General features: G+C 36.9%; 1 protein-coding gene across 2 annotated transcripts in view; it reads right to left on the reverse strand.

Annotated features, from left to right (window-relative positions):
* Nucleotides 1-7402: 7402 nt before the first annotated feature.
* The window catches only part of LOC127873696 (protein similar-like), a 124296-nt gene continuing 109061 nt past the window's right edge, over nt 7403-22637 (reverse strand). For both annotated transcript variants that reach the window (XM_052417635.1, XM_052417636.1), the window contains 3 exons: nt 18595-18994; nt 17603-17714; nt 7403-12476 (listed from right to left, as the gene is read on the reverse strand). In XM_052417635.1, the coding sequence (XP_052273595.1) occupies nt 10786-12476; nt 17603-17714; nt 18595-18994 (2203 nt within the window). In that variant the 3' untranslated portion in view covers nt 7403-10785. The remainder of the gene's footprint in view (nt 12477-17602; nt 17715-18594; nt 18995-22637) is intronic.

Genomic DNA, 22637 nt, shown 5'->3' on the forward strand with positions numbered 1-22637 from the left:
GTATTTGTATTCAGTGAAACCATTGTATGTGTATTTAGTGACAACAATGTAGTTGTATTCACTGGCACCAGTGTAGTTGTATTTAGTGACAACAAAATATTTGTATTCAGTGTAGTTGTGTTAACTGATATCATTGTATTAATATTCAGTGACACCAGGGTATTTGTATTCAGAGACACCAATGTCGCTGTATTCACTTAAATAAATGTATTTGTATTCAGTGACATCAGTGTATTTGTATTCAGTGACATCAGTGTAGGTGTATTCAGTGATATCAGTGTATTTGTATTCACTTACAGCAGAACATGTGTATCCAGTGACACCAGTAGATTTGTATTCAGTGACACCAGTGTAGTTGTATTCAATGACACTTATGTAGTTGTATTAGGAGACATCAGTATATTTGTATTCAGTGACACCAGTGTAGTTGTATTCAGTGATACCAGTGTAGTATTTAGTGACACCAGTGTAGATGTATTCATTGACACCAGTGTAGTTGTATTTAGTGACACGAGTGTAGTTGTATTCATGGACACCAGTGTAGATGTATTCATTGACACCAGTGTAGTTGTATTCAGTGACACCAGTGGAGTTGTTTTCAGTGACATCAGTGTATGTGTATTCAGTGACACCAATGTAGTTGTTTTCTGTGACACCAGTGTAGGTTTATTCAGGGACACCAGTGTAATTGTATTCTATGACAATAGTGTACTTGTTTTCAAAACAATTGTGAAGTTGTATTCAGTGACACCAGTGTAATTGTATTAAGTAACTTCAGTTTACATGTATTCAGTGACAACAGTGTTGTTGTTTTCAGTGAATCCAGTGAAGTTGTGTTTAGTGACATCAGTGTACTAAAGTCGTGTATTCAGTGAAACCAGTGTACTTGTATTAAGTGACACCAGTGTATTTGTATTCAGTGACACCAGTGTATTTGTATTCAGTGACACCAGGGTAGTTGTATTCAGTGACACCAGTGTAGTTGTTTTCAGTGAATCCAGTGAAGTTGTGTTTAGTGACATCAGTGTACTAAAGTCGTGTATTCAGTGAAACCAGTGTACTTGTATTAAGTGACACCAGTGTATGTGTATTCAGTGACACCAGTGTATTTGTATTCAGTGACACCAGTGTAGTTGTATTCAATGACACTTATGTAGTTGTATTAGGAGACATCAGTATATTTGTATTCAGTGACACCAGTGTAGTTGTATTCAGTGATACCAGTGTAGTATTTAGTGACACAAGTGTAGATGTATTCATTGACACCAGTGTAGTTGTATTTAGTGACACGAGTGTAGTTGTATTCATGGACACCAGTGTAGATGTATTCATTGACACCAGTGTAGTTGTATTCAGTGACACCAGTGGAGTTGTTTTCAGTGACATCAGTGTATGTGTATTCAGTGACACCAATGTAGTTGTTTTCTGTGACACCAGTGTAGGTTTATTCAGGGACACCAGTGTAATTGTATTCTATGACAATAGTGTACTTGTTTTCAAAACAATTGTGAAGTTGTATTCAGTGACACCAGTGTAATTGTATTAAGTAACTTCAGTTTACATGTATTCAGTGACAACAGTGTTGTTGTTTTCAGTGAATCCAGTGAAGTTGTGTTTAGTGACATCAGTGTACTAAAGTCGTGTATTCAGTGAAACCAGTGTACTTGTATTAAGTGACACCAGTGTATTTGTATTCAGTGACACCAGTGTATTTGTATTCAGTGACACCAGGGTAGTTGTATTCAGTGACAACAGTGTAGTTGTTTTCAGTGAATCCAGTGAAGTTGTGTTTAGTGACATCAGTGTACTAAAGTCGTGTATTCAGTGAAACCAGTGTACTTGTATTCAGTGACACCAGTGTATTTGTATTCAGTGACACCAGTGTATTTGTATTCAGTGACACCAGGGTAGTTGTATTCAGTGACACCAGTGTAGTTGTATTCAGTGACATCAGTGAGTGAAGATCTTTTCAGTGGCATCAGTGAAGTTGTATTCAGTGACATCAGTGTAGTGGTATTCAGTGACATCAGTGCAGTGATATTCAGTTACAACAGTGTAGTGGTATTTGGTGACATCAGTGTAGTTGTATTCAGTGACATTAGTGTAGTGGTATTCAGTAACAACAGTGTAGTATTCAGTGACATCCGTAAAGTTGTATTCAGTGCCACCAGTGTAGTATTCAGTGCCACCAGTGTAGTATTCAGTGCCACCAGTGTAGTTGTATTCAGTGACACCAGTGTACTTTTATTTAGTAACATCAGTTTAGTTGTATTTAGTGACAACAGTGTATTATTCAGTGACACTAGTGTACATGTATTCAGTGACACAAGTGTCTGTGTATTCAGTAACATCTGTGAAGTTGTTTTCAGTGACACAAGTGTAGTTGTATTCAGTGACACCAGTGTACTTTTATTTAGTGACATCAGTTTAGTTGTATTCAGTGTCACCAGTATAGTATTCAGTGACACTAGTGTAGATGTATTCAGTGACACAAGTGTCTGTGTATTCAGTGACATTGGTGAAGTTGTTTCCAGTGACACAAGTGTAGTTGTATTCAGTGACACCAGTGTACTTTTATTGAGTGACACCATTGTAGTTGTATTTAGTGACACTACTGTAGATGTTTTCAGTGACACTAGTGTCTGTGTATTCAGTGACACAAGTGTAGTATTCAGTGACACCAGCGTACTTTTAGTTAATGACATCAGTTAAGTTGTATTCAGTTTCACCAGTGTAATTGTATTCAGTGATACCTGTGTAGTTGTATTCACTGACCCCAGTGTAGTTGTGTAATGTGACACCTGTGTAGTTGTATTCAGCGACACAAGTGTCTGTGTATTCAGTGCCACCAGTGTAGTATTAAGTGCCACCAGTGTAGTTGTATCCAGTGACACAAGTGTAATTGTATTGAGTGACACCAGTGTACTTGTACTTTATTTAGTGACATCAGTTTAGTTGTATTAAGTGACACCAGTGTACGTGTATTCAGTTAAACCAGTGTAGTTGTATTCAGTGATACAAGTGTAGATGCATTCAGTGACATCAGTGTAGTTGTATTCACTGACCCCAGTGTAGTTATATTCAGTTACACCAGAGTAGTTGTATTCAGTGACACCAGTGTAGTTATATTCAGTGACACCAGTGTAGTTGTATTCAGTAAGACCAGAGTAGTTGTATTCAGTGAGCGCAGTGTAGTTGTATTCAGTTACACCAGTGTAGTTGTATTCCGTGATACAAGTGTAGTTGTATTCAGTGACACCAATGTAGTTGTATTCAGTGACAGAAGTGTAGTTGTTTTCAGTGATACAAGTGTAGTTGTCTTCAGTGACACCAGTGTAGTTGTATCCAGTGACAGCAGTGTAGTTGTATTCAGTCATACAAGTGAAGTTGTTTTCAGTGACACAAGTGTAGTTGCATTCAGTGACACCAGTGTAGTTGTATTCAGTGATACAAGTGTAGTTGTATTCAGTGACACCAGTGTAGTTGTATTCAGTGACAGCAAGGTAGTTGTATTCAGTGACAGCAGTGTAGTTGTATTCAGTGATACAAGTGTAGTTGTATTCAGTGACACCAGTTTAGTTGTATTCAGTTACACCAGTGTAGTTGTATTCAGTGATACAAGTGTAGTTGTATTCAGTGACTCCAGTGTAGTTGTATTCAGTTACACCAGTGTAGTTGTATTTAGTTATGCCAGCATAGTTGTATTTAGTGATACAAGTGTAGTTGTATTCAGTTACACCAGCGTAGTTGTGTTCACTGACACCAGTGTAGTTGTATTCAGTGACAGCAGTGTAGTTGTATTCAGTGACACAAGTGTAGTTGTATTCAGTGGCACCATTGTACTCATATTTAGTGACATCAGTCTAGTTGTGTTCTGTGACACCAGTGTAGTTTTATTAGCATAAACAAGACAATGATGTTTACAATAAAATTATTTATTTGCAAACATTACAATTCAACAATAGACTATAATCACAAACATGAAATTGTTATGATAATCAGCTCAAGTTCTTTTGTTAACTTCATTTATAGAAGTGTACTTTCATCCATGTTTGAGAGGCAATTTGTTATTTAAAAAATAAAATGTTCCATTTGTGTATAAATATTTATCATTTCATTAGTAACAACTGAATATGCTCTGACTTTGTTCTTCTTTATATGAAAAAAACACGAAAATAGTAATATTGCAAACCTATATGCAGAATAACGAATATAACACGTTTCTATTTCCTACATACAGTTCAGCTATTTGACAACAAAACAGTATCTTTTCCAATCAAAAACATTCATAAGAAAGTTGCAGTCACTCAAAATGCTCACCTCAGTATCAATATAACTGAAACCCTTACTTTTGTGAGGTATGGACATCATTCAAATTTCAATATGATATTGGCAATCAGCATTTGCTTTTTCGGAGGTACAAGGAGTCATAGCTCTGGTGACAATATCCATTTTGGCTATGAATGGCCTGTATTCATTTTATTGTCATGCACAAACTGTGAAAATGTCATAATAAGTGAATGAAACAAATAAGTCACCACCATTTAAAATTGATCTTTTTTGCCATCTGACAAGGGCCATTATTTTGGGATATTATAGTCAGCCTTGTGAATTCTCGGCGGCATAAAAGGTCATAAAAGACTGTTAAAAACAGAGCTAAATATAAACACAATATATCATGTTAGAAATAGATAATCTGGGCATGTTGTGAAATAAAATATGCAAAAACTGCTGCTTTTGTTTCCTGGTTCAATTAAGCCAACTTTGATTCCTGGCATATATTTTATGATCAGACATACACTGTTCAAGTAAGATTAATGTTGAATACAAAGTGTTATTAATGCAATAGGGCGTATGCTGACATTGCAAGTGATGTCCCCTATACTTAGCTCAGCGGTTTGAACATAGGAGGATTAATAAATGAGCCGCACTCTGGGAAAATGGTGCTTAATGCATGTGGGTAAAGTGTCTACTCAGATAAGCAAGTAGTCAGGTATGACACTTTCTGCATAAACTGGGCTTTTCTTAATGAAGAGAATGCTTCCTTGAAATGAACAAGAAATGTGTTTGTCAGAAACACAATGTCCCCTACTGCGCCACTTTGAAGCTATATATTTGACCTTGAAGGATGACCTTGACCTTTCACCGCTCAAAATGTGCAGCTCCATGAGATACACATGCATGCCAAATATGAAGTTGCTATCTTCAATATTGCAAAAGTTATGGCAAAATGTAAAAGTTGGAGCAAACAAACCAACAGACAGGGCAAAAACAATATGTCCCCCCACCTATAGTGGTGGGGGACATACAAATTCAAGGAAAGCTAAAATTACTGTCCCAGATTAGCCTATGCAGACTGCACAGGCTAATCTGGGAAATACTTTAGGCACAATAGGCAGATGTTTGCAAAGTGCTGCTAAAATAGAGGGATTTGTATGATATAACTCTGTTGCAATGGAATTGTACATGTCTTTTGGCCATGCTTCTTAACATAGTACAGGTAGCCTAACTTTAATCATTTCCGCATGTAAGCAATGAGAACCAACATAACCACAGCATGTATAGACTGTGACAATGTAGCAAAAACATGTTCAATTACAAACAAGATGTAACACCAACAAAACCATTAATATATATAATAATAATATAACAAAATATGTAAAGAAGCAAACATAAACATTTGGGATAACCAGGACTCACAGTAGTTAGCTGGGAATGTGCAATAAAAGTGTTAAACATACTAGTAAAAATGTATGACGAATAGCCCTGGGTTGACATCATACCCACATGTTGCACTTGAAGTCACATATTTCTGTATTTCTAATATCTGTACAATTATCTTGTGAAATTCAAATATTCAAAGATCTTCGACTTTACACTTGCTTTTAAACAATGCTTTAAAAATGAAACAATTAAACATGTTGAAACAGACAAAATCTAACAAGGCTATTGTCAAGCAATATGGTCCCCTACCGGCTCCACCATTGTCAGAAATTCCACCATTTTCAGATATTTTTTTTGATTGCCATACCTACCACAATTTTTGACGTAGGAACAAAATGAACTGACGTGCATAATGTCCATATTGCCATCTATCCATGTTGCAAAATTCATTAAAAAAATATTAAGAACTTTTAAAGTTATCACAGGATCCAGAAAAGTGTGACATACAGACTGACTGACTGACACACGGAGTGCAAACCGGTTAGGGGACAATAATCAATATGGTAAATATAATGCACAAGACAGAAAAATAACATTACAGACACAATTCTGCTTTAATTTCCATTGCATGTTCTTGCATTTCAATAGGAATGACAATTTTATGTGTACTATCACCAAATTTGAAATGCAGTAAATTTAGATAGTGTCAAACCATAAACAACACAATAAGCGATTTCAATTAACACATACAATTACTATTCCCTTAAAGGAAACAAGTTTATTGTACAAAACTGTTTTAATTATTTAAAATTCTACGTCATTACTGTTCATTTTAAGAGTATTACAAAACTTATTCAAAACATGAAAAAACAACAAAAGTTATCTGATATTGCAAATGAAGTCATATTGCATGATAATTAATTCAGATCCATTGCACTGGAAACATTAAACAATACATACATGGTTAGGGTAATACTAACATGACACATGTTTATTAAAGCTTCAAGCTTGGACATTATACATTATTATGACTGTTAAACAATCACTATTCTAAAAAACGCCTTAATATTGTCTCAAAGAATAAGCACTCTACGCCTTTTTGGCAACATGTCTAGCCTATTGTCAATGCTTGTTACCTTGCCCTTTATTAACCTCTGACCTCGAAGTGTGATTTTGATCATATCAGAAAAATATAAAAGCTGTTACTTTTGATATGAAGTTAAGTAATAACTAAACATAGCAACAAAGTATTGAAACAGACAAATCTGCAGTAACCTAACACCAAGTTGCCACAACCTTTGCTAACTATGATCACAATACACTGCAACTCCAATATATCGCGGGATGTTTGGGCTATGGCTCCCCAAAATCAGACACACAATGACATGACATGTTTAAATCTTAGAATTCGCTAACTTAAGCAAAACAAGAGCACCGCCTTGCGGGTGCAGACCGCTCATCTATTTTTCTTTTTAAAGGTGAAGGGACCTATCTCAATTTCAATCACAAAGGAAGGAGGGGTGGAGTGGAGAGGGGGGTGTATAGTGTGGGGGTGTGGTCATTTATTACATTTTCTTCCAAAAATGCAAAAAAATGCAATTTTCTTTTAAGGGGGGGGGGGGGGGGGGGGGTTCTTGGGTGGGACGGTTGGGCAGTATTTCAAAAATAAAATAATACAAAAAATGTTTGTGTTTTTTAACCATGTTTAAAATTTTTTTTTTTTTTTTTTTTTTGGGGGGGGGGGGGTGTGGGGGGTATAGTGTTAGGGTGTGGTGGTAATTTATTAGATGATCTTTAAGTAAAAAACACTTTTTTGGGGAAGGGGGATTTGGGGGGGGGGGGGGGACTTGGGGGATGGTTTGGGTGGAGTCTATTGTGGTATGTCAGGTAAGAGTTGTTTTGTCAAAGTATCAATCAAATCTAATCATTAATAAAGAAGTTATGGCAATTTTAGCAAAATTTAATAGTTTGACCTTGAGAGTCAATGTCATTTAAAGGTCAAGGTAAAATTCAACTTGCCAGATACAGTACCCATATGATAGCATGAAAGTATTTGAAGTTTGAAAGCGATAGCCTCGATTCTTTAGAAGTAAAGTGGATCTAAACACAAAATTTAACCACATATTCAAAGTTACTAAGTCAAAAAAGGGCCATAATTCCGTAAAATGACAACCAGAGTTATGCAACTTGTCCTTTACTGTCCCCTTATGATAGTTTGCAAGTGTTCCAAGTATGAAAGCAATATCTATGATACTTTAGGGGTAAAGTGGACCAAACACAAAACTAAAACAAATTTTCAATTTTCTTAGTATAAAGGGCCCATTTTCCGTCCAAATGCCAGTCAGAGTTACATTACTTTGCCTGCACAGTCCCCTTATGATAGTTAGTAAGTGTTGCAAGTATGAAAGCAATAGCTTTGATACTTAAGGAATAAAATGGACCTCAACACAAAAAAAGGGCACATATTCTGTCAAAATGCACGAAAGAGTTATCAAATTTTGCCTGCCCAGTCCCCTCACGATAGTAAGAAGGTGTACCAAGTTTGAATGCAATAGCATTGATCCTTTATGAGAAAAGTGGACCTAAACGCAAAACTTAACCGGACGCTGATGCCGGCGCCAAGGTGAAGACAATAGCTCTTTTTTTTTTTCAAAAAATAGATGAGCTAAAAACAGTTCTAGCTAGTATTAATACCCTATATTTTGCAGCTTACTATGGCAGGCAGTGAAGCATGATAACAATGTTGTTTGCACATGTCTGGTGTTGTTAACACTTAAGAAATAACCAATTAGCATCACATCCTAAGTATTAATTGCTGTTTACTGGTATATAAATAGTTGAATTTCACTACTGGTCATTCTGTCTCTGTACACGAAAAAGATTGTAATAATTCTTCTTTTAAGCTGATTTGGAGCAATTGACCTGAAAGTAACAAAATTACTTTTTTGTTTTTATAATAAACAAAACTTACTCATATGTAGTTATAAAAATGTTCATCTAAGTATTGGTTTGCAATTATTACCATACAAATATGTGGCAGCGCCGTATTTAAGAATTAAATAGCATTTTTCTGCATTTCATCGGTGTATGAACTGTCGGGAAAATTACGACTAATTTGCATAAACGCCGACGGCGTTTATGCATAAATTAGGTGTATTTTCCCCCAACAGTTAATACAGATATGAAATGCAGAAAAAAGCTATTCAATTCTTATAATTACAACACAAAATGATCTTAAATGGTAAGGGTCATAAAAGTCCTTTTTAATCTAATATGAATCTATTTTCAGTTTTGATTTCATCTTCGTCAAACGGGTATATCGTTAAAGTTTTGTGCAAAAAATATAACGTCATTTCGCTATTGACCAATAAAAAACAACGCCCTTAAGTTTTGCGTAAAACATAACCTCATTTTGGGAACTTGTTTATGACCAGAAAGTAGCGCCATGAATAATCATGTTTAAATTTGCATACAAAGTGGGTTAATCGGCATATGAAAAACCTGTCACGTGAACAAAGTATCCAATCAGAATGCAGCATTCATATAAGAGTGACAGATGTTGTAATTATATAAAATTTAAACATTTGAGAAATTTGACAAATTAACAGCCATATGATTAAGTTAGAAATTTTTTGAGTAATATCATGTGTCTGATATGGGTTGCAATCTTTGGACCCCACCATTGCTATATAGCGGAGTTACGGTGTAACATGTTCAGAAATACATGCTTAAAAGTAACCCTATTACAATCATTGACTTCTGAATTTGTTAATGTCAAAAACAATTTACAATTAAACAAAATATTTTAAGCAAAAAAAGCAAAACAAAGTATTGCATGTTTTATTTAGGGAAAGTTCAACAAATAGGCAAAATGTTGGCCAATAAAATGGTAGATTACTTTCCTACATTATATGTATCAAACTGTTTTTTTAGGGTTTAAGAGCTCTAACAAAAGCAAATGATATCCAAATAAGGCAAAAATCAAGCAAAACAGCAATATTCTTATGGTTAAAATTTCTGTGAATTTAAGTATTGCATACAAAGCTAATATCTGATCAAGGATTAGGAACATCATGGGGAAGTAACACCGTTCTAAAATTCTCTGAAATTTTGATCAGTGGCCTGCTATAGCTGTGGCAAGATGAAGCTATCACCCTTGGTGGAGCTAACATGCCACAAACTGAAGAATATCATAACATTCTTGTAGCAGCAACATGATCAATATAAAACAGTTAACAAAACAATAAGCCTTAACTGTGAAAATGTAACAGAGTCAGGGGTCGGCAAAGAGGGCACATTGTGTAAAAATTTTGCCGAAAGTACACGAATATCTTTTTTTTAAAAGGTAGGAGAAATTTGTTTCGCCCTATTTGTTAAGTAAATCCATTAACAAAAAGTACCTTTAAAGCAACCTCCCATTAAAATTCTAGCAAACATAATTTATTTCTTCACATCCATTTAATATCTGATAAATCTAAGTCAGCAAAATGTCTGATGTTTTCTCACTTCCCATCCTCTTTGAAGCTAATTCATTAATGCTCTATCTGACAGAACGTGCATGCTTCCAGTAATGTAGTAATGATTAATGCCTTTTGAAATTGCCACTTGCTGATTGTTTTACAAGTTTACAGCTTTACTTCCTATAAACTGGCCCCAACTGGGCATTCACATCAAAGAACTCTGATGTCTGGCCAACAGCATTGAAAGGTCTTAAAAAAGCTTGCAGTTTTTAGATAGCACTGTTGTGATTGTCAAAGATTGTTGTTTCAACTGGAAATACAATTTAAAGTTAATTATAATGTTAAGTTTAGAACAAAAAATTATACAAAATGTATAATACCAACCCCCCCTACCCCTGCCCGATTTGTTTTTAATTATTTGTGTGTGGAGTTGGTGGGAAATATATGTACATATATTAAGCACTTTCATACACACTTGAATGGCGGTCAAGACAGAAATGGCTTCTCCCTAAAATTTCACCCTACTCCGACCCCTTAGAGTAGAATATATAAAAGCTATAAATTAAAATTTCATCATGAAACAAATGTGAAGTCTTTGGAAATGTTGAAATTGTCCAGTTGGAACAAACCTAGTAAGCAAATTTTTCATGATAACCACACATTAATTTGCTAGGTAAGGGTTCTGTTTCAATCTGTCATTCTCCATTTGTATGTACGAGTCTTTGGTCAGCTCCCCAGTTAACAACTGTTGAAGATAAGACATGCTCCCACCACGAGAGGTGTCAGTTTGTATTCTACATGCTTCTGCTCGCTTGTTCCGTATATGTTTCTCAAGTTCAGACAAACAGTACTCGGACGATTGTGTTTGGGATGCTGTATTAGTGAATGTAGAGTTACAGTTCACGTCACTGCCTGGATAGGGAGATCTAAGGGACTGTTGGGATGTACATGGGCTGCACTGATGGTACACATGATCCTCCCCCGACTTGCCCCCAGGGGGGCTGCTCTGCCCATGGTACCTAGGCGCTGGGTAGTCACCAGCTTTCATGCATTGTCCCCGAACCTCTTGAACCCTTGCAAAGGGGCTTAAACCCATTGGGTGACTCAGCATTTTGTTTGGCATACCAGACAACCCCTGCCCTGCCCTACACAAGTGACCTGGGTGACAACCCGACACATCACTTTTGAAGCCCATTCTAGCCCCCTGGGAGTCACCACATTCAGTCTCCAAGGAGTGCAGCAGGTCTCTGGCCAAGGTTTGATCGCTTGAGGTTTCCATGTAAGAGCCATCGTTCTTCTGGAGCTGTCCTATCACTGCCTGGGCCTGCATGTCCATTACATCGTCCAGGTACTGCATGGCAAAGTCAGAAATATCGTCTGGGACACCGGAGAACACCCCAGAATACTCAAGCACATCGCTTTCACTGTTGGTCTGCAGTGAACAAGCTGAGCGGGGTTGATCGTGCCCAATACTGGCTTGCAGTCGCCCATTCTCATCTCCAAGCATTAACACACTGTGAGCTTCACATACTTTTTTACTGTTTAACTGACAGGTATTTGCACACTGAATGTTTTGCTTTGGACATATTTTGGAACTGCTGTCAATTTTCAAAGACATAGAATTAGATAAGTTTGTTGGTAAGTCTTTCTCAGGCATCGTAAGGACTTTTCTGAGGAAAGAAGCTGAGCTTGTGATTGCTGGCTTGTGTGTTGATTTTGTAGCAGGAAATGGCTGTGATGCACTCACCGGGTAGTTTGCAACTGCAGGACTGATGTTTGACACAGGAGGATGTGACACCAGATTATGTGACACAGAGGGATGTGACTGTGTCTGGGTCTTTGACTGAGTAACAAGACTGGTTAAAGTGCTGCAAACTGTGTCAAAGTCCATTCTTTCAGTGTCTCTACCGCTGAGGCTATTCAATATGACATCCAGATAATTATCTGCCTCCTCATGTTGACTATGATTAGTGCAGGCCACAGAATTCTGGCTGCCCCCACCAGAGGCGTACCCAGCACCAGTGGGACACACCTGACTGACCATGTTTGGGACACTGTTGTCATAGTCCATGTTGGAGTAACCCGGGGGGTCACTGCAGCTAGGGGACACCATGCCTGCAGGGCTGTAGTTGTTCTGGTAGGGGCTGGAGCTGTCATAGCCCTGGTCGCTCTCCAGGGTGTAGCTCGAGGTGGGGGTTAGAGCCATACCCTGGTACCCTCCCCTGCCCATGTAGTGACTCGGGTAGTTCATTGCGCTTGGGTCCTCAGAGCTCAGACCTGAGCTGGGCGATGCACTGTTGGAGAGGGTTGAAGTGGAGGTGTCTGCTGGACTGTCAGCCTGGGCAGTTAGATCTGAAAACAATTAAACATGATTTGTACAAGAAAGAAAGAAATATAAACAAGCAAATTCGTTGAATTGATATCCCCCGCTAATATGCTTCTGGACACAAAAGTGTTATATTTGACACTGAGGTTAAAAAACATTTTTTTAAGATACAAAGGGCCATACTCTGTTATTAACAGATGGTGTACAATGCCATTTGGTGTGCATCATCCTCTTATCCATATATATATAGTCATACCAACTTTCAATGAAATCTGTCAAAGCACTGCCAAGATATGGCTCCAGACACAAAAGTGCTGGACGGACGGACAGACGGACGGACGGAAAGACGGACGGACAACGCCAAAACAATATCCCTCGGTGGCGGTGGATAACAAGAGCTGTCACCATAGGATGACTTATGCCCCCTATAAACCCTTGATAGAAATTATGAGCTTTTTTCGAAACCTAAACGCAGATTTCGAAACCTAAACGCGGACCCTAAGTTCAAGGTGAAGGTCACAGGGATCAAAATTTGTGTGCGTATGGAAAGGCCTTGTCCATATTCACATGCATGTCAAATATGAAATTGCTAGCTGAAGTGAGGAAGAAGTTATGAGCATTTTTCGAAACCTTAATGCAAAGTGTGGCGGACAGACGGACAGACAGTCCGATCACTATATGCCCTCCTTTGGGGGCATACAAAACTGAATTTAAAAAATTGTATCATGCCTATGTTTATCTTTCAATAAATTTTGGGCTTATATAAGTGACATGGTATCAAATGGTGTTCCTAATTGAGGTTTCATTTATTTTTAGTTAAATGAAGCTGCGTATATTCGTAACGATGGGCATATTGTTTGGTTCTTAAATTGATGGATTTATAATTTTTGGCTTAATACTAATTCTATGTATTTTAATCTATTCTAGCAACACTTATGCTCTCTTAATGTACATTAAGACAAGAGCTGTCACCATAGGATGACTTAAAGGGATCTTTTCACGGTTTGGTAAATTGACAAAATTGAAAAAAGTTGTTTCAGATTCGCAAATTTTCGGTTTAGATATGATATTTGTGAGGAAACAGTATTACTGAACATTTGCCATGGTCTAATATAGCCATTATATGCATCTTTTGACGATTTAAAAACATAAAAATTATAAAGCGTTGCAACGCAAAACGATTGAATTATTTGGAGAGTTCTGTTGTTGTCGTTTAAATTTGTGAATCTACGAAGATTACTAATAACGTATAAAATACGCATTTTATGTATGCTTGGCAGGATAGCTCAGTTGGCTAATGCGTTTTTACTTCAGGATTCCGAGGGTCACTGGTTCGAGCCCTGAGGCGGGCTACTTTTTTTTCCTTTTTTTAATTTTATTTTTGATGTTTTACTGGAGCTTTTAAAATTGAATGTTAACATTTATCAATATAAAGCATTTAATGACAAACTTCAAAATATGCCAAAATCTGAGAAAAGGCCCCTTTAAACCCCCTATAAACGCATGACAGAAGTAATGAGCTTTTTTCGAAACCTAAATGCAGATTTCGAAACCTAAACGCGGACCCTAAGGTCAAAATTTGTGTGTGTATGAAAAAGGCCTTGTCCATATACACATGCATGCCAAATATGAAATTGCTATCTGAAGCGACAAAGAAGTTATGAGCATTTTTCGAAACCTAAACGCAAAGTGTGACGGACAGTCTGATCACTATATGCCCTCCTTCGAGGGCATAACAACCTGTTGATGATTGGAAATGACCAATAATTATCAAAAAAATATCTCAATCATGTGGTCTCTATAGTTGATCTAAAGCTGCAATATTGTGTTTCAATATGGCAATAAACAGTCCAATTCAGGTCTCCATATTTTAGTGTGTAATTGGAAAATAAAACTAAAGCTTTGTCATTGACGTGACGAATACCCCCATATGCCGCATTTACACAGAATATTTTGCATGTTATCTTAAAAAAAAAACAGCAGACACCACACTCAATGTTTAAAACGCACTAAGTGACCCCGTGACCTAGTTTTTGACCTGGCATGGCCCATGTTTGAACTTGACCTACACATCATTTAGATTCAACTTCTGACCAAGTGTGGTGAAGATCCGATGAAAACTACTTGAATTAGAGAGCGGACACCATGCTGAATGTTAAAAACGCACTAAGTGTCCCTGGGCCTAGTTTTTAGCCCGGCATGGCCCATTTCAAACTTGGAGTACAGATCATATAGATAAAACTTCCGACAAAGTTTGGTGATGATATTGGATGAAACCTACTTAAATTAGAGAGCGGACAACATGCTGAATGTTTAAAACACACTAAGTGACCCTGTGATCTAGTTTTGACCTGGCATGACCCATATTCAAACCTGACCTAATCATCATCTAGATACAACTTCTGACCAAGTTTGGTTAAGATCGGATAAAAACTACTTGAATTACAGAGCGGACACCATACTCAATGTTTAAAACGCACTAAGTGACCCAGTGACCTAGTTTTTTACCTGGCATGGCCCATGTTTAATCTTGGCCTAGACATCATCTAGATTCAACTTTTGACCAAGTTTGGTAAAGCTCGGATGAAAACTACTTGAATTAGAGAGCGGACACTTAATACCGACTGATTGACAGACAGACAAGTTCACTCCTATATACCCCCCTAAACTTCGTTTGTGGGGGTATAAAAACAGGGGCACTATTTATGAGTTTGACACAACACCTTTTAAGCACATGACAATTAACAAGTATTCTACTATGTCATGTGGCATGTTTTCTATAGAGAAAGAAAAATTCGACCCCAAATCTGACCAAAAAAGGATTTTAACTCTTAATGGATATCATAATAGAACAAAATGATCTCTAACCCTTTACCGCTTAGATACATATTTAGACGCATTTGACTTCCCTTAGAAAGTTAAATTTAGTTAAAAACCTTTCTTACCAGATTCAAATTTTTAAGGCTTCATTTCCAACCCTTACATACTGACCAAGTTCTTGAAAGTACATGACATTATATAGAAAAACTGCCCTGCCCCCTGGTTGCCATGTTTTTCAGTGGCTGTAACCATTTTTAAAAATCAGCTGATCTATCATTTGAACAAATTTTATGACTATGTTTCATGAAGATTAAATTAATAAGGTGCATTCTAGAGTGTTAAAAAGGTTTTACTATAGCCACTTATGAAAAACTACCCAGCCCCCTTGCAGACTTAGTGTTCAGTGGACAATAACCATTTTTTGAACTCAACTGATATATCATTTGAACACATTTTCTGACCAGGTTTCATGACGATTAAACTAAAATGTGACTTCTAGAGTGTTAACAAGGTTTTACTACGACAATATAAGGAAAACTACACTGGCCCCTTGTGGGCATGCTTTTCAATCGACTGTGGCAAGTGTACAACTATTCTCAGATATCATAAGCATACAATTTATGTTCTGATAAAGTTTCATCATGAATGGACCAAAAATGTGACTTCTAAAGTATTTACAAAGTTTCACTAATGTCATATTGGGTAAACTGCCCCCCCCCCCTCCCCCTGGTGGGAAAACAGGCAATCACAAAGGTGAGCTTAAAAAGAAATAAGCAAAATTGAATGTTCTTTTTTTATTTTTTCTGGCACAATATATTCCATTTTAAATTTCTGCAATGATATATATTCATATGAAACACAAACACTAACCTGGTACATGAACATGACTGGTGTTGAAAATATTGTCCCGCAAAAAACAAAAAAGCATTTTGTATCTCATTACATCTATGCTACCAGACCGCATCTAGCATTAACATTTTGGCAATTTTTATAAAGTACACTGATTTTTTTATGTGGTAACTTTATTGTTCAAAATATTCATTGATTTTGATGGTAACAGTATGGGCTGTTAATAACATCACTATAGCGTCAGTATTTTAGGAATAATGTTTGATACAAACAGATACTTAAATAAACTACAAGATATATGTTTTCTTTCCTAAAATGCATTAACTTACTTTCCAAAGCTACATAATTGTATAAATAATTATTTAATATAAATACATTTGATTATTGACTTAAGTTTTTTTTACAAATGTAACTTTCTTTTGGACCTTTGCATAGTAATGAAGTTATTGTGGAAAATTATAACATAAACAGTTAAAACAATAAATAAATGTATTTTATATAATTACAAATTTTGTAATACCTCGCAGAAAATTTGATGATTTCATGAAAAATATTTAACTATATCAAAACAAAGAATACTTCTCTGGAAGCCATGTCAACATGAATACTGTGTCACGATAACCAATACTCCACAACCGTTCACTACTATATGTCCTTCGTTGCCGTCAATGAACAAACTTTTATAGAGAACGACCAATACACCCTAGGCTGTATGGAAATGATTCCTTGTGGTTTTAGTATTGGTAGTAACACTCTCTCAGCACTCATTCATGAAACAACAACAAGTCTGAAGTGTTTATTGCCGGAGAAGCAAGAAGTTTGGTATGATTGTAAAATTCTTTTCAAAATTATTGTTTTTTTATTTACTCTCAAACTTTCAACTGTAGTAAAAATTAAAGCAAATATACAACAGCAGACATTAAAAAAAAGATTACAGAACTGCATATTGTAATAGAAACTCATATAATAACATCAGCTGTCAATGAATAAACAAAAAAATATAAGATTGAATAGAAATCAGATTGAAGACTTGAAATACAAGACAAGGCGCCTTATGACAGGTGCATCATACACACGGCTCATTTTAACTTGACATGTGAAGTTTGCCAAACCCAACCATCGCTATTTACTTTTCACAAGGAAGTTACATAATAAGTAATTACATTCTTTCTAGAACTGTTAAAAACAAATGGCTGCCCTGTTTGAGTGTTTTAGGAGCCCTTTTTACTATAAGCCATGCCACTGGAAAACTGGCTTAATCCATGGGCGTAAAATATCGTCCCAGGCAAGCCTGCGCAGTTAGCAAAAGCATTATTCGGGACAACAATTTATGGTAAAAAGAAGGTCTCTTCTAAACCAAAACCTAGTTTAGGCTGAAAGTGGTATCCCTGATAAGCCCAAGTAGACTGCACAGGCTAATCTGGGATGATACTTTCTGCACAGCCCAATGTTCCCACACTGTGTTCCAATACTGAGTGCATACCTAGACTGTCATCCTCCTCTAGGCCCTGGGGAGTCACTGGGAGGGTGGGGCCGAATACTGTGCTACACAACATGGGATCCAAGTCAGGGGAGATACACACCACACTGGGCAACTGAAATAACGAAAATACATAGGCTAAATCTAGGAAACCTGGCTTATTGCATGGGTATCAGGCTTTTTACAATATAAATATGTGCATGCCACAAAGGCTTATCAGGGATGACACATTCTGCCTAAACTGGATTTCTTCTAAGCAACTTCTATTTAACCAAAAGTGCAATAGAAGTGTATTAAGTGTCGTTCCTGATTAGCCTGTGTGGACTTCAAAGGCTAATCTGGGACGAAACATTACACTCCATTTTGCAAGACGATACTCATAAAGAACAATAATGAACACTGATATGCATAAGAATGCATGGGAATGCATGGGTTACTTGTAAGTGAACATAACTATTGTGGCCAAAAGTATTTTTTCAAGATTAATCTTCTATAAAACAAGTCAAACCCATACATGTCTGGCATTTAATTTTGTATGTGTATATGTTGTAAGATAAACTGAACTACAACACAAAATAAATCCACAGTAATAATATTCTATTAAAAAATTTAGACTTGTGGAAATGTTATTCTGCCAATGTTGACTTAGTTCCATCCCTGTTCATTAAACAAGACTTAGGCACTGTAAGGCTAAGAAAAAGTAGTGATGTGCAACTTAATGGACAGGTTATTAAAAACAGTCATGCAACCTTGTTGATTTTTGCAAACTGCTTGTGCCTCATGAATGCTTTAATTTGAAAGGCATGATATTGAATCCAAATGGAAGTTTCTTTGAATTTGTATAGTCTTTATAAATCCAGTTGTGTCCACTAAGAGCTATGAACACAAGCTATTGTTGATTTCTGCCCAGAAAACAAAATTTTCTCACATTTTTTTTAATCATCAATAGCAATATAATGCTATATAAAGCAATATAATGAACATATTTAACCCACCTCCATGCAAGGGCTTGCTCCCATTGGCTGGTAGTCCATGTCCTCTGAGCCCACCATGGCCTCATCCACAGGGCATGGCACAGGGAAACAGGGAGACTCCTCCAGGAGCGGGATCTGCTTTAGGTGCTGTGTACTCAATGTTGGTTGAGCTGGATCCAGTCTGGGTTGGGTCTGGCTGACTGAAGGTTGTGTTGGGGTGAGGGCCGGAGGGAAGCGTGCAGTGGCCACCAGATGGTCCTCCTCTAGCTCAATGATGCGGGGTCCAGGTGCGAGGACAGGGCTGTCCGGGAGTAGGACAGTGTGATGAGTGTTGTCCGGCAACATGAGCACAGTGTTCTCCCTCTCCTGATTGGCGTGCTGGTGTTCTTCCAGCATCAGGTACCTCTCCCCCTCCTCCTCACTGCAAACACATATATCATACACATAAGGCCTCTGAGGAAACAGGGCAAAATGTATGTTTGTAAAGTGTCGTCCCACCCTGTGCATTCCCTTACTAATCTGGGATGTTAAGCCCCGTATTTCCAGACCTAGGTATCTATAAAGTAAATAGTTTGTTTGTTTGGATTAATAAAATGTTTGGACCGGTGTTTCAGTCATTTCACATCAGTCAATTAACCTGCTAATACTTTTGCTGTTTTTATTACTTCATGCACATACTATTGAGCACCGCAATTTCGAAAACTGGGACCGCCTAAAAAAGTTTAGAAGCGGAAAGTTAGAAATAGTGATGTTTTGTATTGTATGATTATATTACATCATAAGTAGATATTCACATGAATATTAATATGTAAGTTTATTTATAGTATTTTATATATTGTAACAAGCAATTTATGTGGAAGTTATTTGATTCTTTTTATACAAAACGAGTCAAGAAAGCAATAACCACTTGGAAATATCTGAAAACAATTAATGCTGACTATTAACTCATGGATCAATTAACTTGTGTGAAATGCCAGGACACAAAAAATGGTGCTAACAAAGTTGCACTTTTGGGCGTTGCATGTCCCATAACCAGAAACCTTATCCCCAGAGGCTCTCGTCACAGACAACAAACCTCCTACATGATTTCTTGTTTGTGCAAGACGACACAAAAATAAAAACCAATACATAGTCCAACCAGTAGTAACGCTGAGCCTCCACTATGACATGCTAGACAAACCACAAGTCACATGGCAGAAAGCGTGTAGCTAAATATACCTGCACAGTACGCCAATAGTGGAATTGTTTATGGAAATGTGTGACGAAACCTGATCATTTACAGTCGCTTTTTCACAGAAGGCTTACAGTTGTGATTGTAAAAAGTAATAATTTGCTTAAAATGCCGATCCTGAGTTTAATAAATGTATATTTACAATCACTTTTACAGCTACTAGCTTAAAGAAATACAAGAAGTGTGTAGGAGAGAAGATAAATGGAAGCAAACTGGTGCCACTGCCTTGTGATGAATGGGGCACACAATGATCACTGAATTACCTCTTAAAAGTCAAAAAGCAATGATCAGGCATATTTATAGCAAAATACAAGAGTGCCAAACTGTCACAAGATACGCTCGTTTGAAGGTTTTGGACAACTTTGGGCAAAATGATATATTTTTGAAAATTAAGCAACACATAACATTACTATTTGAGTGGCAAAAATGATATATTTTTATGTCATAACTAACCATTTGAGAGGCAAAGTTTTGAAAACGCACTAAGTGACCCAGTGACCTATTTTTTGACCTGGCATGACCCATATTTAAACTTGACCTACATATCATCTAGACACAACTTCTAACCAAATTTGGTGAAGATCGAATGAAAACTACTTTAATTACAGAGCAGACACCATGCTAAATGCTTGAAATGCACTAAATGACCTTATGACCTAGTTTTTGACCCGGCATGACCCATATTTAAACTTGACCTACATATCATCTAGACACAACTTCTGACCAAATTTGGTGAAGATCGGATGAAAACTACTCCAATTAGAGAGCGGACACCATGCTAAATGATTGAAATGCAATGTGACCTTGTGACCTAGTTTTTGACCCAGCAGGACCCATATCTTAACTTGACCTAGATATCATTTAGACACAACTTCTGACCAAATATGGTGAAGATTGAATGAAAACTTCTTCAATTAAAGAGCGGACAGCATGCTAAATCCTTGAAATGCACTAAGTGACCCCATGACCTAAATTTGACCCGGCATGACCCATATTCGAACTTGACCTAGATATTGTCTAGATACAACTTCTGACCAAGTTTGGTCAAGAGCTGATGAAAACTATTTGAATTAGAGAGCTAAAACTGCTGTGGCCGCCGCCGCCCGCCCGCCAAGGGTGATCTTGCAATATGTCCAATTTTGAAAACGGGCATATAACAAGAGCTGTCAGCGGACAGCGCGCTCGACTATTCAAGTGCTTGACAGTATAACGTAAGCCATCATGGGGAAATTGTTCATATTCAATAATTTATTAGACGATCTTTCAAAAATAAAAATAAATAAAATTGGGGCGGGGGGGGGGGGGGGGTAGGGGGGGGGGTAAGAGGGGGGTATAATGTGGTGTGTGGTAATTTATTAGATGATGTTTACAAAAAAAATTGGGGGGGGGGGGGTAGGGGGGGTGGGGGTGAGAGGGGGGTATAATGTGGGGTGTGGTAATTTATTAGATGATGTTTACAAAAAACAATTGGGGGGGGGGGGTAGGTGGGTGGGTGGGGGTGAGAGGGGGGTATAATGTAAGGGTGTGGTTATTTATTATATGATGTTTAAAAACAAAAATATTTTTTTATTTTTTTTTGGGGGGGGGGGGTGAGAGGGGGGTTTAATGTGGGGTGTGGTAATTTTTATTAGATGATGTTGTTGTTTTTTTTTAAATTGGGGGGGTGAGGTTGGGGGGGGGAGGGATTCTGGTAGGGGCGTGGGGTATTGTTTAGGTGGAATCCATTGTGGTATTCAGATAAGTGTTGTTTTGTCAAAGTTGTAATAAAATGTGATCATAAATAAAGAAGTTATGGCAATTTAAGCAAACTGTTCAATTATCTAAGTGTAAAAGGGGCCATAATTATGTCAAAATGCTTGATTCTGTCAAAATGTCTGCTCTTGTTTATAGGTTGGGGTCATGTTGGTAAACAAGTTTGCAACATATAAAAGCAATATGTCAAAGGATATAGGAAATATTTGGGGTAGTACGCAAACTTTAACATAGATTTATCAATAATATGCATATTCTAAGTATAAAAGGGGCAATAATTATGACAAAATGCTTGATAGAGTTGTCTGCTCTTGTTTATAGGTTGGGGTGATGTTGGTTAACAAGTATGCAAAATATAAAAGCAATATGTCAAGGGACAATGAAAATAAATGGGGTAGTACGAAAACTTGAACATTTGCTGCATATTCTAAGTGGAAAAGGGGCCATAATTATGACAAAATGCTTGATAGAGTTGTCTGCTCTTGTTTATAGGTTGGGGTCATGTTGGTAAACAAGTATGCAAAATATGAAAGCAATATGTGAAGGGACAATGAAAATATTTGGGGTAGTACGAAAACTTTAACATTTGCATGCTAACGCAGACGCTAACGCTAACAGTAACGCAAACGGTCACGCCGACGCCAGGGTGAGTAGGATAGCTCCACTGTATATATTTCATATAAATTAGTCGAGCTAAAAAATTAAATATCTCATTAATTTGACATTCTATGTATTCAATTTAGTTAAGAAAGCCGAAGTCAGAAATAATTTTCATTAAATGTTTGTATGGCAATAATTACAATAACCATGTTTTAATAAGCTGAATAACAACATTGCACTGAAAAATAAAATAAATAACAAGAGGTCCATGGGGCCGAAGGAGCTCAACTAAGACCTGAAGGCATGTAACTATCATAAGAAAGTGGGGAAAAATACAATGATTTTATGAAATATAAATATTTATAAAATATAATTACATATAATTACATATAATTACATAATTTTAAAGCACTAAAGTTATAAGCATGTGAAATCTTTGAAAAAATTCAAGGAATAGTTTTTTAAGTTACTTGTTTAAAAG

Source organism: Dreissena polymorpha, chromosome 3, assembly GCF_020536995.1.
Source record: "Dreissena polymorpha isolate Duluth1 chromosome 3, UMN_Dpol_1.0, whole genome shotgun sequence".
In the NCBI taxonomy this organism is placed as follows: Eukaryota; Metazoa; Mollusca; class Bivalvia; order Myida; family Dreissenidae; genus Dreissena; species Dreissena polymorpha.